Source organism: Plectrocnemia conspersa, unplaced genomic scaffold (assembly GCF_051122295.1).
Source record: "Plectrocnemia conspersa isolate PC_06_02 unplaced genomic scaffold, ASM5112229v1 ptg000013l, whole genome shotgun sequence".
Taxonomy (NCBI): Eukaryota; Metazoa; Arthropoda; class Insecta; order Trichoptera; family Polycentropodidae; genus Plectrocnemia; species Plectrocnemia conspersa.
Genome location: NW_028277177.1, coordinates 19,019,740 through 19,037,048, shown reverse-complemented (window position 1 = coordinate 19,037,048; position 17,309 = coordinate 19,019,740). Strand labels below are relative to the sequence as shown.

Below are 17,309 nucleotides of genomic sequence, written 5' to 3'. Positions count from 1 at the left end.
ATAACAAACCATTCTCACATAAGCCTTCTATATTTATTATTGCGGTCGCACTTCCTTCTGGATGCTTTACCCCACCATCCCTTCTTTGTCTATAATCTACTATTACTTCTCTCGTCCGGATTGTACGGAATTCAGCCGGGTGGAAAACGTGCACCGGGCTCGAAGAAAACATTTTCCATCGCATTCGAAGAGTTGTGAAAATAGCCGGACGCTTCTCTATTTTTTCCCTAGCAAGAATCGCATTTTTCAGTGCGCCAAGATATTTGCTTTTGTGTGCGATCAGATATGCCTAAGTTTTCTCTTTGGCACCCGGAACCCGCTTACAAGTAAAGCCTTATTTATAGATTGATTTTGCGTTCTTATAAATTTCCATAATTATCAAAAATTACAAAATTGGCAAATAAAAGTTTTGAATCCGGTTCAGGGTCGTAAGGTTAACTTGTGTTTACATCTGTCAGTTCAGCCGATTTTCAATTATCAATTAAATTTCAGTAAGTTTCCAAAACTATTAATCACAGTTGGTCGTAAGTTAACAAATCGTTGAAACAAACCCATCAAGATTGCGGCGAATTTGAAACCCGTTCAAAATAACTGTTCAATAAAGTTGTATTATATATTTATAATTAATTTAATATTAGTTAGAATGTTTGTTACAATTAATTGAGTATGTATTTTTTACTTGTTAACTGGTTAAGTTAATGATTAATAACAATATTTTTTTAAATATGTACATTTATTGTCTTTATAAGTAGACATAAAACAGTAGATATAAAATATTTATTTGAGAACGGAATAGCGTAGTCCGTAATGTTTCAGATAAGTAACTCTAAGGTTGAAAGCTCGAGCACCGGTTGCGGCACTTAAATTTTTGTTTATAGAAATGCGCTATTATTAAAAAATCGGCTTCAGTATCATCTATTGGTTATAAATTATATTACACATATTAGTTTATAATTACTAATATAGATGGCACCTATTCTCAGACGTATATATATTATATATATTCATTATATCTGACTGATTTATTCTGTTAGTACAGATTTACCCTGTTGTAACGCATTGGGGTTTAAAATGGGAGATTCGATAAAAATAAACAAATATATAAATAAATACATATATTTTTAAAATATGTAAATTTTAAATATGTTTAAAGCAGAATTGCTGATTGATGTTAAAACATAAATAATACATTTTCATCACAAACTATTAAAATTGTACTTTAACACTTATTTAAATGATTTATAACATACATACATATAAAGTGGTGCAGATCAGCAATGGTTCTACTGATATTTGAACGCAAAAACAATATTTGTTTTAAAATCATTAACGACGAAGATCATGCAAATTAATTAAACAAAAATATACAATGAAATTATATTGGAGCGAATATAATATGTATATAAATTAGAAATAGTTGCTTTACTAAACAAGTCTTATAATGAGTTGAGCTAATTATTTACCCACACATTATTATAAAGAATTGCTGATTTCTTTCTCATCTATAAGATTAAAAAAATACTAAAGTAAAAAAATCATAATAAAAATTTACGTAAGAAAGATACTTACGTTCTAATAATGACACGGTGAAAAATTTTAGAAGCTGGCATTTGGTCAAATCTGCATTATTGTCTGCTTCTGTAACAGGACACGTGACTCCTTCATCTTTAACCAACATAAAATCCAGGGGATCTTCATTTCTACGAATATGATACCGTCCCGTTTTTTTTATGATATATTTTTTTAAAAAATTGATAAATTCGTCCAAAAAGTTTAAGGATATTTTTTTTTTATTCGACTGAAAAAAATATATATATATACATATGACATAGTAAATTTCTATAAACATGAGTTACTCACATAATCACTTTCTATTTCGTCTATCGTGTATTTGGATACACTAAGTATATTGTTTCTCTTTTTGTGCCCGAGCAAAAATTCATCTGTGCGTTCTATATATGACTCAATCAAATATTTACTGAAATAAAAGTTGATTATGTTTTTAATAAGTCTAGTTTTTATTTTCTCTGTTTCTTACCCATGATTCCGAGGTTCTTCACTCGTTCGTATTTTGGTAAAAATACTTTTTTCTAGGCTAGCAATGTTATCGACTATTAAATCAGATTCTTTTTTATGTTTATTCTGATTTATTTTGACACTATCTAGATTTGCATAGTACAATACACGATTGTGCTTGAAATGTAGCTGGTGCAAGACGTAAAAGTTATCGGTTGGAACTGCACAGTGTGATGGTTTAAGTACTGCTTCATTTGCTAAAAATAATAAATCAGGTTAGCATGGTTATAATGGTAAATTAAAATAAATTGGTAACTCACGTGACGTTATGTTTTGCTTGAAAAGCTTGTTTGATTTCCAAATAGACAAAATCGGTCCTTTGTCATCAAACATATGTTCATGCTTATGACTTTTAACGATAGTGGTAACATAAATATTACCACCAAAAAAGACAACTTTTATGAGTACGGGCGTATTAGTGAAGGGGAGTCTTAATAGCGTTTTTAAATTATTCGGGTGCGTTATAAACCCGGCTCGGTCCACGTTTTCACTACCCAGGGCATACAATATACTTTTATTCTCCGAGAGGTATTGATAAAAGTGCTTATCTTTAGTGATATCACCACAATTAGCAAACTCGTCCAATTGTAACGGAAACGTAATTTCTTCAATATTTTTTACAAATCTGAGGGCAGACGTGTCGTTTAGCACTTGACCGAGACTATCAACCGAAAAGTATCCCACTACTTTGCGACTAGGAACTCCGCGATTTGCAAGATAGTGCTTGCCACAGGTATTTAAAAACATGATGACAACCAATCACTTCGGAGCACTTGAAACGAATGATCTAATTTGCAAATCGACACGTACAAGCTCACCACCACATTTCTTATCTAATGACTCATAACTTTATGCGAGAAAATCAAAGCTATGCGCAAAGTAAACATATCGCCAACGAAGCAGTTCAGCTTCATATTACGTATTACTAATCGTTTACTATGCACACGTCTGCGCTTACAAAGCAAACATTGTTTTGCTTTTATTGAAAAGATAAGCATTTTAAGAAATACAAATGGGTAGCTTGTTATCGCAAAACATAATAGCAATTTATTCGTGTGAAAAAACAACTGCGAGATAATTTCAATAAAGCTATCTCAAAGTAATCATCATTTTCATTAGTCACTGTTTTACTAATCAAAATAATATACTTGATTCGTGAGCTATGTATCCATCCTATTAATCTGTATTTTTATTTGCTTTGAATTTAAAAATTGATAAAATTCAGTGAACCAACTTTAAGATGAAAAATACCAAATAATCTCATTTTGCTTCAACCATTCTTATACATATAAAATATTCACATTATCAAAATATAAAACACTTGCTTAAGATGCTAACTAAATCAATACTGCAACTGTCTGTAAAATAAACAGAACCATATAACAATATCTTAATGTTACTTTATTTCAATACATCAAATTATATAGTTGATTTCAAAGACTTTTCTGTATAGTTGATATTATTAAATTTAGTTGATTAACACTTAGTAAAACCAATAACTTGTAACTTTTAGAGGGATATAAAAATATTAAAAAAGTTTACCTTTTAAAATACTTTTTTTTTTCTATTTTGCACCGACTTTATATTCAGATGATTTCTATAGTTTTAAAAAAAATATAATTTAATATTGCTATACAAATATGTATAAGCTATATTTGTATTTTCAAAATCATTGTGAAAAAGTCCCCAAACATGGTTCATTAGTAATTTGAGGAGACTAACGCCAAAGTAAGCAAGGAATATATATTTAGAGAAGTGGCAGGACGAAAAAGTTTACACGAAAATACTAATGAAAATGGTAAACGACTATGCTACATTACGGCAGCCAATAATCTAGTAATAAGTAGCACATGTTTCACACAAAATATTATACAGAAAGGTTCGTGAAAAATACAATGCACATTATGTATTAAAATAAATCATGTACTAATTTTCAAGAGAGAAAATAAGAGAAGAATATTTATATACACATAGTGTAACGGTTTTTCTTAATTTCAAACGCATTTATACAATATTTTTACTACAAAATCAATTATATCCGTCAATACCTTTCTGTACTTTAAATTAATTATCTACATAATAAAAACTGTTTATTCTAAAACTATTATATACACAAATAAAAGTTGATATGAAACTAATGTAAATATCAGACTCAAGTATTCTTTAGATATTTTTAAAATATACTTTCAATTTATGTTTGATATTTATTATTTACATCAATGATTGTCTTTATTCAAACAACGTGAATATATTAGCTTTAAAATGCTTAAACTTTATATTTACCTAATATTTTATATTATTAAAATATTGACATTAACTTTGTTCATTCAAATGTATCAGAGCAGAGTTTAACGGTAAACACAGATAAGTATAATATTAAAAAATATTTGTTGCGTCTTTGTACTGTTTTTGTTTATGTAGTAAATGTACATACGTTTGCTTGAAATAATCTATATTTTCATATTATATATTTGTACGAAGCCGCTCCATCCGTTAACTGCTTCTTTTTGTTTATTGTAACACTACAAATAATGTTTATGAACGTCGAAAAGGCAAATATACATACGTGTTGTATATATACATATGTATGATGCTATAATATTTATATTTATCATTCGATTGAAAGGGCATACAAATGTTTTTTAGGGTAAATTGACTAAAGCGAGTCGAGCTTTTGACACGTACGTTTTAAATGATCAATTTTCACGTGTATTTTTATGTTCAAACGTATAATGTTTAACGACACGATTTTATCTTATTACCTTTGTTGACAATGATTACCTTAATGTTATGGCCTCAATATAGAAACAAGGGCTTTTTATACAGAATAACGGTATTTCGGAAAAAGTTCAATAAAGAAATTACGGTATTGATTTATATAACTGACAGAATATTTATTACTTATTTTTTATTTGCCTCTTTATAATCAAATTTTAATTCAATATTAAGGAACGCTTTGATATCATATTATATAATAAGAGGTTGCAAAATCCATCTCATTTCAATTCCAACTCAATAGTGGTTTTCTGATAATAACATATTATTTAAAAGTGCATCATACATAAACTTTTTAGCTACACGAAATTATTCAACGATCCTCACTTACTTTTATAACTTTTGAATGCTTTTTTTTTGCAAATGATGTGATGTTAAGCCAGTGGTTAAAATTCCAATTCAGATAATTTCCTTTCTGTCGAGGAATATTTTTCGCCTTTAGCTCAGTTGCTTTCTTCCTCTTGTATTTGGTCTTCAGTAGTACTAATTAAAAAAACTAAGCACTCAAATTTTAAATACGACTTTGAAAAATAAAAGACAATCATCCTTTTGGCCCTGATTGGGTTCCCACTTACATTTTGAAGGGTTTCGAAGTCAGTCTCGCTGCTATTTTAAGCTCCAGCTAATCGAAATAATTAAAACCAGGGCCCTCTGCTCTTCAAGTTTTTTATTAGTGACATTAATACGGCAGTTACAAATTAAAGTTTAATTTTGTATGCGGATAATTTAAAATTGCTTAAATGCATTCAATCTGCTGCATACTTCTTCTTTCTACAGAGTGATTAGAATTCTCTATGGAGATGGGCTTTCGTCAACTGTTTGCCCTTTAATATCGAAAAGTGCCATTCTGTCAATTTTTCGATCCCATTCGCTATCAAACTACTCCTACAATCTCAGTGGAAACATTTTGGATGAAGATTGAATTTACACTACAGATCTTTGAATCACTTTTGAGAACAAGTGAAAGTTCTTTCTACACGTAAACGATGTCTGCGATAAATCTTCCAAGATGGTTGGTTATGTTATGAGGACATTTTTGATTTAAACTTTTGTTTTGTATTCTCTATGACATTTTTTAAATATTTATTCTTGGAGAATTCCAATCTTTGAGAATCACGACCGCATCATATTTTTTGACCCATTTGAGCTAGGACATCCACAATAGGCAACTCGCTTATGACTGTCATCATCCGACTGCTTAACCACTTCATGCCTAAAATTTTTTTCAAAAGTTATTAAAAAAAGCAATAATATTTAATAAAAAATCTAAATAATAAAAAAATAAGTGGTTAATACTCTGGCATCGCACAATGATTTGTTTAATGTCAGATACGAGGAGCTGGTCTGGTTCGTTAAATTTCATTTTATTAATATATGATTTTATTTTATTTTTTACTATGCATTATTTTTTTGTCTTACTTGTATTATATTTTTTTATATATTTGTTGTGCATTTACGTAAATACTATACTTTTTTATACATATTTTTTGTAATTATTTATATAAAAAATCAAGAATGGTTACAAGGCATAGATGGTCATCAAGATTTTCCTGGTTTTGTTTTTATTTTTGCAATATATAAAATAATATAAATATATGTTTACCTAACTAATATTATTATGATCATTTATACAATATTTTTATAATTTTAATGTTTGCGGTGAAATATTCTCACGTTAAAGCGATACGTTTATTAAGCCGACACTGACAAATAGCATAAAGAAAATGGAAAATGTAAATATGACGGACAATGAAAATTAAGAATGAAGGTCCCGTCCTCGAGGGCAATTTATTAAAATAAGTATCCAAATTCGTTCGTTTTGCGTCTCAATTAATTATCACGAGGTCAAACATTTTACTAACGAGTCTTGAATTTTCGGAAAAGAGCATAGAACATAATAAAATTGAGGACACTTTATAGGAAAACATAATTGTTAATAAGTACATGGACACTTTAAGGGATTAAAATTTATCAATATACCATTTGTTAAATTATTTTTATCAAAGTGTATTTATTGATTAAGCAGTTACTGTTTGTTAGAGACGTTTGTAAATTTAAGTACGTCGTTATCTCCGTTTAAAATTATTCTCTCGTATTGGAGTGGGTACAAAGAATGTATGTAAGTGGATGTTACCAATAATGAAACAAAAGATTTTCTATTACGTGAAAGACTGGTTGCATTCGAAAGCTTTGTGATGTATCTCTCAAACAATGTACTGATGTTCTGGGTTTTTTCATAACTCGACATGTGCGAGTAATTTTTAATTGAAACAAAAATGATAACATACCGGGATTGTTAGTGAAACTAAATTCCTAATAAATACAAATATTTTTTATCAATAAATCTACAACATATAAAGGCTTAACGGCAAAACGCCTTGATTAGGATTAAATTGCTTTATATTGCTACATTGCTTTAATCATTTAATCACTTCATATAGTACTTACAACACGTTAAAAATGGAAATTCTTTTTCACAAAAATCAAACTATCAAGGTATTTTTTATTTGATTCTTTCCGTAAGATTGCAACAAAATTATTTTTTAAATCCTGATAAATATATATAAAACATTCTTGAAAATTTAATATTTCATAACACAAAAAAAAATACTGTAAAAAAAGCTACGATGATATCTGCTAAATTATATTAATTAGATTATTAGTAGTAATATTAAATCAAGTTAAATTATGTATTAAAGTTTTTTTTCTAGAATGTATATTTTACCACTTGAAATGACTTTTTTTATAATTGCCTAATTTTAAAAAATGAAAAAGTTTGCCAAATAAAATATTTTTAGAATATGCAAAAACATGTTAAATATGTGTATTGGCAAGTGCTAGGAATTTATATAAAATAAAAGTAGAAGAAGTTTATTTTTTAAGCATAACCATAAAAAAATCTACACAATTAGTTACTTTGGGGACACGAAGAACACTCGTGCGTGATCTTTCGACTGAAAGGAACTCACCGAGGTTGGTTTCCTCTCGGCCGTTTCCAATTATGAATCGTCTCCATTTTCTTGAAAAACGCCAGTATTTTTTCCAGATTCGGATGCATAAAATACTCGGAAGGTCGTTAGCGGTCGACCGAATATTTCAGCCCCATGAGACCGTTTAGTTGACGGCAAAAAGTGACCCCAATTAATTATTCTGTGTGATGGCCGTTTACTGTACACCAAGGCGTGAATAAATTAAAAATTAAGCGTCCACGACGAAGTGCGGTTGTTTTCGCAAAATGTAGATTCTCGCTTCAGAAATTATGTCAGATATTTTCCTAATTTGAATGTAAATTAGCACGCAATTATAAAATAAAATGATACTGGATAATAAGAAATACCAAAAGCGAGCCACTTCTCAACGTTATTTTAAAATGCTTTTGCATCGCTAAAAGCAAGGTACTTAATAAACAATTTTGCCTTTTAAATGAAACCTAATACTAAAATTGAAACCTTAAAATAACAATATATGTCGATATTTTTTTAGTATAAAAATGCAAATAATCAATTAAATATAAATTATAAAAAAAATCCCTTTCATAAGAAACAAATTTAAACAATCAGCAAATAATTTTATTAAATACACATTATTGTCAATCCATTTCTAAAGAAATTGGATTAAATGATTCATGGTGTGTGAAAACTCAAAAAATTAATTGTTTATTTTACTATTATAATCATAGATATCTACAATATAATACCTAGATATGTACATGTATCATCGGTACAAACAGAAGTTAGTAACTCTTGAGACTTACGGCCTGCATATATAGTTAAAGTTTTGCCGGGTAGCGCGAAATACTTTACTTTGAACTGCCATTTTCCACTAAGAAAATGTCAAGTTACAATAACCTTCGTGAAAGAAATTTATAATATTATAAAAATAAACAACTATTTATGTTTTAAAAATGGCGATTAAGGTCATCAAAAAAAAAATTAAATAAATTTATTTGCGTTTCTTTAAATATCAGTCTGATTTTTATTTATGTTACTTAAAATTTTTTTGCAAAATTAATACTTTTATTAGTCAAAACATATTTATTTTTACTTAATTTTTATCAATAATTTTGCTAGCACATTTTAATTTTAATTCAAAACAGTTTATCTTGTCTTGAGAATTTTAAATATTTTTTCTACTTTATATTGTAATATTTGATTTCCTACTAAATTTTAATGATATTGCAAAAAAATAATCATTAATTTATATATTAAAAATCAAGGTGTAAAAAATTATTGGTATATATATTAATAAATGTATTTTCAGATGAAAAAAATAATTTTAAAAATATTAAAAAAATTATAAATATGTTTTGGCTCTAAATATCTAATTATTTGGCAATTAAGTGTTTTATCATTTATATTCCATTATTTCTTTTATTATTTTTTATTTATTTATACCAATTCTAAAACAATACTTTACACATATTCGATTATAAAGAAACGTCAATGATATAATTAACGTAGATAATAACACGTCTTTTTGTTAATTTCCGTTGCACGTGTTTCACGGAAAACAGTTTTTTATTCGAAAAAAAGTTGTACTATAAAACATAATATTGTCCATTAAAAATCATTAAGTAATAAGTCTGAATAATAAAATTAAATATTATATATTAATGTATTACTACCAGAAGTGCTTAAATAAGTAGCATTAAATGAGATGCGCTAATTATAAACATTATTTTCAAAAGAACCTAAACGAAAGAAATAGTCAAATGGATACCGTTTAAATAAATTTATCAATCGTACAAAAAGCTTTTTAAAGAGATTCTGTTCAAAGAATTTCACCATAGCTTTGTATTATATTTTCACCCGCCTTTAAAAACGTACTTCATGAAACTGAATTCCCATAAGCGCCTCAGGTTATAACAAAACATCTCTTAAAGTTTCACCTCAAATAAATGCTGTCCAGTTACTTTTATTGCAAACTACAACTAGAACGAGGCTTAAGAATTTCCTCTTAGTAATGACAATTAATAAATTTTATTTTTGCTTCAAGATTCAATCTACCATTTGGCTTTCGTATTCGATATTTAAACTATTTAGGTTAGTCGATTAGTTAAACTAAAGTGCACCCTGACTATCCAGCCTGACATTACGTAATCTCCGCCACTGGAAATTAACTAACAATATTACGTGTTTCTTAAATAAAAAATAAGAGATTGATAAACGTTTAATAATTTGCATAAATCATAAAATAAATTTTATGGTATACCACATAACTTTTATTTACGAAGCATATACAAAAGGCTTTTAAATTAATTGTTTGCAAAGTATCGGCATTTTTAGTATTACTAGCTGTCGGTACCTCACTATCGTGAGGTACCGATAGCTAGCGAGTGTGCGAATACCGGACCCTCAACTTTTTGGGTTTTAAATATAATTTTTGCTTCGTTCTGATTTTTTTAAACATTTTTTAAAATTTAATGGTTCAAATTGGACATTACTATTTAGGATTTTCAATGATAGACAAAATAGTTCAATCTATAAAAAAGTACTTAACATTTTCAATTCATTTGAAAATAGGTTTACAACTTGACTAAATATTTCCAGAAGAAAACATTTTATATTATTTATTAGATTTACAACGTTAGATTTTATCGTTATATTGAAACTTAGATATTTAATGATAAATCTAAATATTGTATATCATTTATGAATAGGTTTAAAACTTGGCTAGATAATAATAAATTAAAAATTGTACTATGAAATTTCAATACAGCGAAGCTCACGGAAGCAATGAATAAATTTTGGTATACTGAAAATTCGTTATATTGAACGTAAGGAAGATGATATATTTTATTTTTAATTATCACATTACTACAACATCGAAATAACCTCTTATAAGGTTGACAGATAGTTTTTTGCCCATTTTTAAGGATACCGTATGAAACAATAAAATTTGTGAAAAAATGTTTTATAAAAAAAGTTTGAGGGTCAGCGAAACACCTGTAATGTCGCTTTTGAACACATCTGTCACACACCACGTCAAGAACGAACTGAATTTGGAGAAATATTGTGTAAAGTTGCAACGTCATTCTTAAATTCGGATCAAAATATTTCGTTATACTGAGATCAGTCTTCGTTATAATGAAAACATTTTGTATGCAAGTTTTTCGGGGACAAATTAAAGATTCGTTATACTGGGAATTTTGTTATTTCGGTATTCGTTACAAAGAGATTTCGTTGTAATATTTTTTAAAATAGGTTTGTAACTTTACTAAATATTATTGAAACAAAAAATATCAAAATGTTTTCAACATAAAAAATAATATTAAAACGTAACATTTTGTATCATTTAAAAGTAGGTTTACAGTTTAATAAATAATAATAATAATAAATAGCATCGGTTACACATCCACTCAAAAATATTACTGATATGAAAAAATATTTTGTTACACCTTACTAACGCTACAACACAATCGATCATATATAGTTAGTGCAATGTGAGTGATTATAAGTCATTGATTGTGTTTTAGGGTATTTTATGTGTTTGAGTGCCAGTTTTAACGCTGCATAACACAATTATATCATAAATTTAAATTTTCGTAATAAAAAAGTTTTTTGGTGACATCATAAGTTACTTTATAATTTAAAAAAAATATTTCTATGTTTTATGTGTAAATATAAAAGTCAGTTTTTAATTACATTTGTGCGTTTTAAAAATATTAATAATTTTGAAACCTTTGTCTTTTTTGATTAAAAAATATTTTGATTTACATCTTTTTTAAAGTAAATGTTTTTCTGCGCAGCATTATATATTTTAATAATTAATGTGTAAAAAGTTTTCACTATATTTAAAATTAATAATGAACTAATGATATTTAAAATCTATAATAAATGATTAATATTTAAAATCCATAATAAAATAAAAAATATTTTTAATGTTGAAAAAAATTAATGTTGAAATTTTATTCTGAAACTTTTAATTTAAAAAATATTTAAATTAGTGTTATACATTTTTGTGTAGTTTAGTTTCAAAGGCGTCAGTAAGATGGATTTTTGCAATACTGTGCGCTTAGTAGTTGGTTGGTAATGAATAGTACTTATTTTGAAACTTTGCCCCTTTTTGTTTAAAATACTTTTTAAAGCAAAGTTTTAAAAATTCTCTAAAAACTAAAACTTTAAATTGCCAACGTTCGCCAAAATTTAGGTACATATTTTTTCTGTATAGAGAAGCTAATACATATCCACATTATTTATATTATATTTTAAATCTATAAACTAAAAAAATATTTTAAAAAACATTTTTTTTTGTATTTGATGATTTTTATACATATTTTAATAAATTTTATACAATTTAAATCGTTAAAATAAATTTCGCTCGTTAAAATCAATTTCGCTCGTTAAAATCAATTTAGTTCGTTCTCAAGCGCGGGACTTCCCAAATTTGCTTTGACAGTTCTTCTGTCAGATCTGGCAAGAAATATGTTATAATCGCGGGATTTTTGTTACAAAGTGACAATTGAAGATGATTCAAGTGATGCAGCATTTGAAATTATAGACAAAACTATAAATTGCGGGTGTGCCAGTAAGTGTTTAGTTATAAATGAATAATATAACACGGTTATTCTAACAAAATTACTATTGACTTTCCAGGATCTAATATTAAAAGACAAACAGCGGTGATTTGGCAATTAAAGGTATACATACCGAAGTTAATTAAACATATTACAATGCTAGTAATAATAAAAAATATATGACATATTGTGACAATTTTGTAGAAGATGAAAAGATGCCAATCTACGTGTTTAATCCTCTACAGTACATCCATCAATTGTGTTCTTTGGTTGTCGTTTAAATTCAATTTATGGATTATATTAGTAGTAATAATGTGTTCAATGTTTACTCTTGATAGGAGTCTTATTGTTTTTTAATTATTTTTCAGAAGCAATGATGGAACAATTTGATGACCTATATGGCTACAACGTAGAATTGGTATATATAAACAAAGAGTTAATCTTCTCGTGTTGAAGTCACTGTCAGCAAGTATTATCTTTTCATAAAGAACATACTACATAAGTTTGATGTAACTGAATATCTTAAATTTGGCTATTCAGAAAGAGGAATGATGGCACAGAACAAAAATTGTACATATTTTGCCACATCGGAATTAAAAATAACCCACTCTTAGATATTTTGGCTATCGATTATTCCAGGTATGCAATCACATATTTATAATCATTGTAAAATGTCGTTTATTAGATAACATCCAAGAAACTACACATTTATAAGCTGTCCGACAGCGCCGATTTGATCGACATTAACTTTCAATCCTCACATACTAAGGATATATTACACGTTCATGTTTAAAACATAACTGGTTAATTTAAAATTCTTAAAATCTAACGTATATATGTATTAAATCGGAAAGCAATGATAATGTTATATGTAATATAAAAGTAAAACTCACTTTTCGGCCTCGGAGCCCGGCGACGGGATTTCAAAATTTGAAGATTTCATTACAAAGATTGTTTTATGATTGTTTATCTAATTTAATCAATGTATTCTTCTTATCCTCAACACATTATGTATATATTTAATTTTCATAGTTATAACACACCTAGTTAATTTGCAATCCGATTATTTATAAAAGCAAAAACTCACTTTTAGGCCTCGGAGCCCGTCGCCGGGAATTCAAAATTTGAAAATTTCATTACGAAGATTATTTTATGATTGTTTATCTAGTTTAATCTATGTATTCTTCTAATCCTCAACACATTATGTATATATTTAATTTTTATTCAGTCAAATGACGAATTAATGAAAATTATTGTCGCGTAGCAAAATTTTATTATTAAATAATAATTATTTAAAAGTGTTGTCACAGTACTATCTATTTGAATTTGAATGCTTATTTTTCATTGGTCGACGCTATTTGAATATTTGAATGCTTATTTTTGATTGGTCGAAACAACAGAACGCATTACCGGCGGCTCGAAAATCAATCGGAACAAATTCAATTTTAATTTTTATTATTATTTATTATTATAATTAAATATATTTCCTTTGTTTACGTGTATTGTTACACACCGTTAATACAAAGCGATACGATTTACAGAGTAGATAATTGAACGGAGAATGTTTCGTTTAAAGTTATGCGCGTCCGGAAGCGACGGCGGAAGCGGATTAGAACAATTATATATAAGATGTTATTTATTGCGGTTTATTTTTTAAACAGTTTAACTTTAATAAAAAAGTATTAAGAGATTTTTAATACTTTTTTCGTAGAATTATTAATCTTGGATTAAGTCTAACTTGTTCATAATGCTTTGTTTATTTTAATAGTTTTATTATTTAAAAAAACTAAATTAAGCTTATATGAACAATAACAATACAATAAAGATCTGAATGATAATTTGGGTGACTGTTTTAAATAATATGGTAAGTAAATAAATAACTATTTTTAATATGAAATGTCAACGTTCGACGTCTATTATACCCCTCAGCTTACACTGCCCCATTTTAAGTACTATGATTATCCTGATCAACCGTGATATGCTTATTAAAAGAAAATTGTTTTATATTTTAACTTAATTAAATTGATAAAAAATATATATCTCACTTTGAAAAGAAAATCCAACATAACAAACGATCTCGAAACACACACCACCCTGTTTGCTTTGTGCAATGCAAATAAATATCGACGCAAGCTACGATTATTCAGGTCCATCCATCAGACGTTCATTCGGAGATTTCGGTTATCTCGTTTTGCCTTTTCGGGATTTATTAGCCATGGGCACAGAGCGGACAGCGAGATTTATTAAAAAATGTTAAGCGACGGGGGGTTGGTTCGATGTAGTTGCTCGTGCTCAAACGAAGCACAAAATGGAGAATAAAGCCTCGACGATTGCGGGTTATCGAGCTTACTAGGATCAGTCTGCCGATGCCGATCGGGGAAATTTCGTTCCGGTTTTGTGTCGGCAAGAATATAATTAGCTGCCGGGGAGGAAGGAAGGAAGCTTGGGATGTAACCGGGTTACTAGGGGGAAGAGAGTAACGGGGGATGGTTTCCAATTTTGAATTGTACCCTTTTTCTTGAGATACGGCCAACATTTTTTGTCAATTTAAAAAGTAAATTGCGATATGTAAAATTTTAATTCAAATTAAATTTGTGTGATATTTTAATGAAATACGAATGTCTATTTTCGACATAAATTATTACTTAAAAGTTTTAAATTATTTTAAGGGCAAATTGTATTGTCTTCAGAATATGATCTTTTATTTTTATCTCGACAGTCAACCAGAGAGTTTATATTAAGACTTTTTATAACAATATTACGAGTGAAAATCGAATAAAATACATCTAAATCGAATTTTGCCCAATAGGAGAGCGCAAAAAACAATTATCCCTTGTCACAAGGCAAAAATTCACGTCAAAAGCAATAAAATCGTGCCGTCGCCATTGCAGAGGGAGCGCTCGGAAACGAGCGTTCCGCGCCGGCGCCGACACGATTTTATTACTTTTGATGTGAATTTTTACCTTCTTCTATAATTAATTGTAGTACTTTCATTAGGTTAGGTATGGATTTGAACAGCAAATGAACGTTTCGCAACTGTCAAATTGAGCTTCATAGATATTTTAAAGGCATATTATAAGTTAAATTATATTTTCAATAGTAAAAATATATATATATATATATATATATATATATATATCTACTGGTGAAAATGTATAATTTTACCAAAAATACAAATTCACTGTAACATTTATACATTGGATCTAAATAAATATTGATAAGAATGTAAATATATATATTACTACATATCGAAAAGTTAAAATCATATACTTGTAAAGAAAATATAAATTATCTGGCAGGTGCTAGACCTGCCTGATAATTTATATTTTCACTGGTAAAAATATATATATACCGGTGGAAATGTTTTTAGATATGATTCGAGATTGTTTTTTTCTAAGTTTTCTTTTAGAAATAACCATACGAAACTGAATGTATTATTTATTTATTTTGCTATATTTAATCTAGTTATTAAATGTTGCTTCTAGTATATATTTTATACTTTTTGGTATTAGTTTTTGGGCATAAAACACTAGTAAAGACCCTAAAAATCATCACAACTGCTACTTAATGCACACATATATATATTTTTGTCCTAAAACACGTGTAAGTGCTTCAAAAAGCTTTTCATATTGATTCTGCGTTTTAAATCGCGTGTTAAGATCCTCATAAAGCACCAAGTTTATTCTAAAATGTACCAAGATATACCTATAAAGGTTATTGGTACTTTTAAAATTATATTTCGGTCTTCAAACCCGTGTAAAAGACATTTTAATTCAGCAGATTTTTGTAGTTCACTCATTTTATGGTTGTCTTTTGCCTTAAAAAATATTTTTTTTAATTATACACATTTAAATCTTTATAATATAAAGCTTTTACACTGTAAATTCTTTTCACTTTTAATTAGAATAATAAAAAATAGTTTTGTTTATTACTATATTAATTACATAAAAATTTTATAATCGTAAAAGCTTCAATAGATAACCGAATGAAATATCAAATACCTTTAATTTGATGATTACTTTGTTTTGATTTATTATAGTCAAAGTATTTTAATTACAATTTATTTGTAACCCTATCTACGTGATTTTGATGGTTACGTTTTATTAGCGATCTTAAACTTTAACTGCTTTTCTTAATTAACTTAAGGTTACTGTCGGACCATAAATGTAACTAACTATTACGATTCATTTAAGTTTCACCATAAATAATTAGGATTTAAAATTTTAATAACACATAGAATAAAATATTTATGAAAAAAATAATATTTATTTTACTTGGGTACACAAAACAATTACTTGTATATATAATGAAAGTGAACCAACAATTAAAAACATAATTAAAATCACTGTTGCGTATATTATTGTACACCTACTTAGCGAAACTCGCTTTTATGTAATATCAATATTGAATTAAATTGTTTATAAAATAAGTTCATTTAAATTTATAATTTAACGGTAAAAATATATTTTTAACAATGTATAAAATACTTTATAGGTATTTGAGGGATTACTTCAGCAACGAAGCATCTTAACTATATATTCTAGAATAGCTATAGATGGAATTGATGTACTTTTACCACAACAATAATGTTGCTTTATCCCCAAGCGTGACTAGAGTTAAGCGCTTGCTGGAATTATACATCGTTCTAGTTTCACGTGACTAAAAATGTTAGAGGAGCATCATAATCCCGGTAAAGAGGGAACAATATTTCACTCTCCCACCAACGGATATTCTTTTTTTCAGTTTAATTTATCTCTTGGCACAAATTAATGCAAAACTTTAGCAATAAACTTAAATTTACGGTCCGATTAACAAAGCTAGTGCATGTCATATATTGGTACAGAGCAATTATGAATTGGAACAATTCCATATTTCATCTGGGCGAATATGCGTTTACAAAGCCAAGGGTCAACGCACAACTTTGGCAACTCGATACGAAGCG

The 17,309-nt window shown here is 27.8% G+C and overlaps 1 protein-coding gene and 1 long non-coding RNA gene across 5 annotated transcripts; one reads left to right on the top strand and one right to left on the bottom strand.

Moving 5' to 3' along the window:
- Window positions 1–1,271: 1,271 nt before the first annotated feature.
- LOC148227498 (uncharacterized) lies at window positions 1,272–2,830 on the bottom strand. The gene is made up of 5 exons (XM_088202582.1): window positions 2,337–2,830; window positions 2,039–2,273; window positions 1,861–1,978; window positions 1,570–1,798; window positions 1,272–1,502 (listed from the first exon to the last, which is right to left on the bottom strand). Exons 1-5 carry the CDS (start codon window positions 2,821–2,823, stop codon window positions 1,474–1,476), a joined length of 1,098 nt encoding a protein of 365 aa, XP_088058708.1. The 5' UTR covers window positions 2,824–2,830; the 3' UTR covers window positions 1,272–1,473.
- Window positions 2,831–11,633: 8,803 nt separating this feature from the next.
- Window positions 11,634–13,992, top strand: LOC148227497 (uncharacterized). 4 transcript variants are annotated; one of them, XR_015811964.1, is made up of 3 exons: window positions 11,634–12,490; window positions 12,736–12,836; window positions 12,908–13,992. It is a non-coding gene; the product is annotated as an uncharacterized LOC148227497 (long non-coding RNA). The 4 variants fall into 4 exon arrangements; XR_015811963.1 differs by adding an exon at window positions 12,572–12,636 and having other exon boundaries at window positions 12,736–13,992; XR_015811962.1 differs by having other exon boundaries at window positions 12,572–12,836.
- Window positions 13,993–17,309: the final 3,317 nt, after the last annotated feature.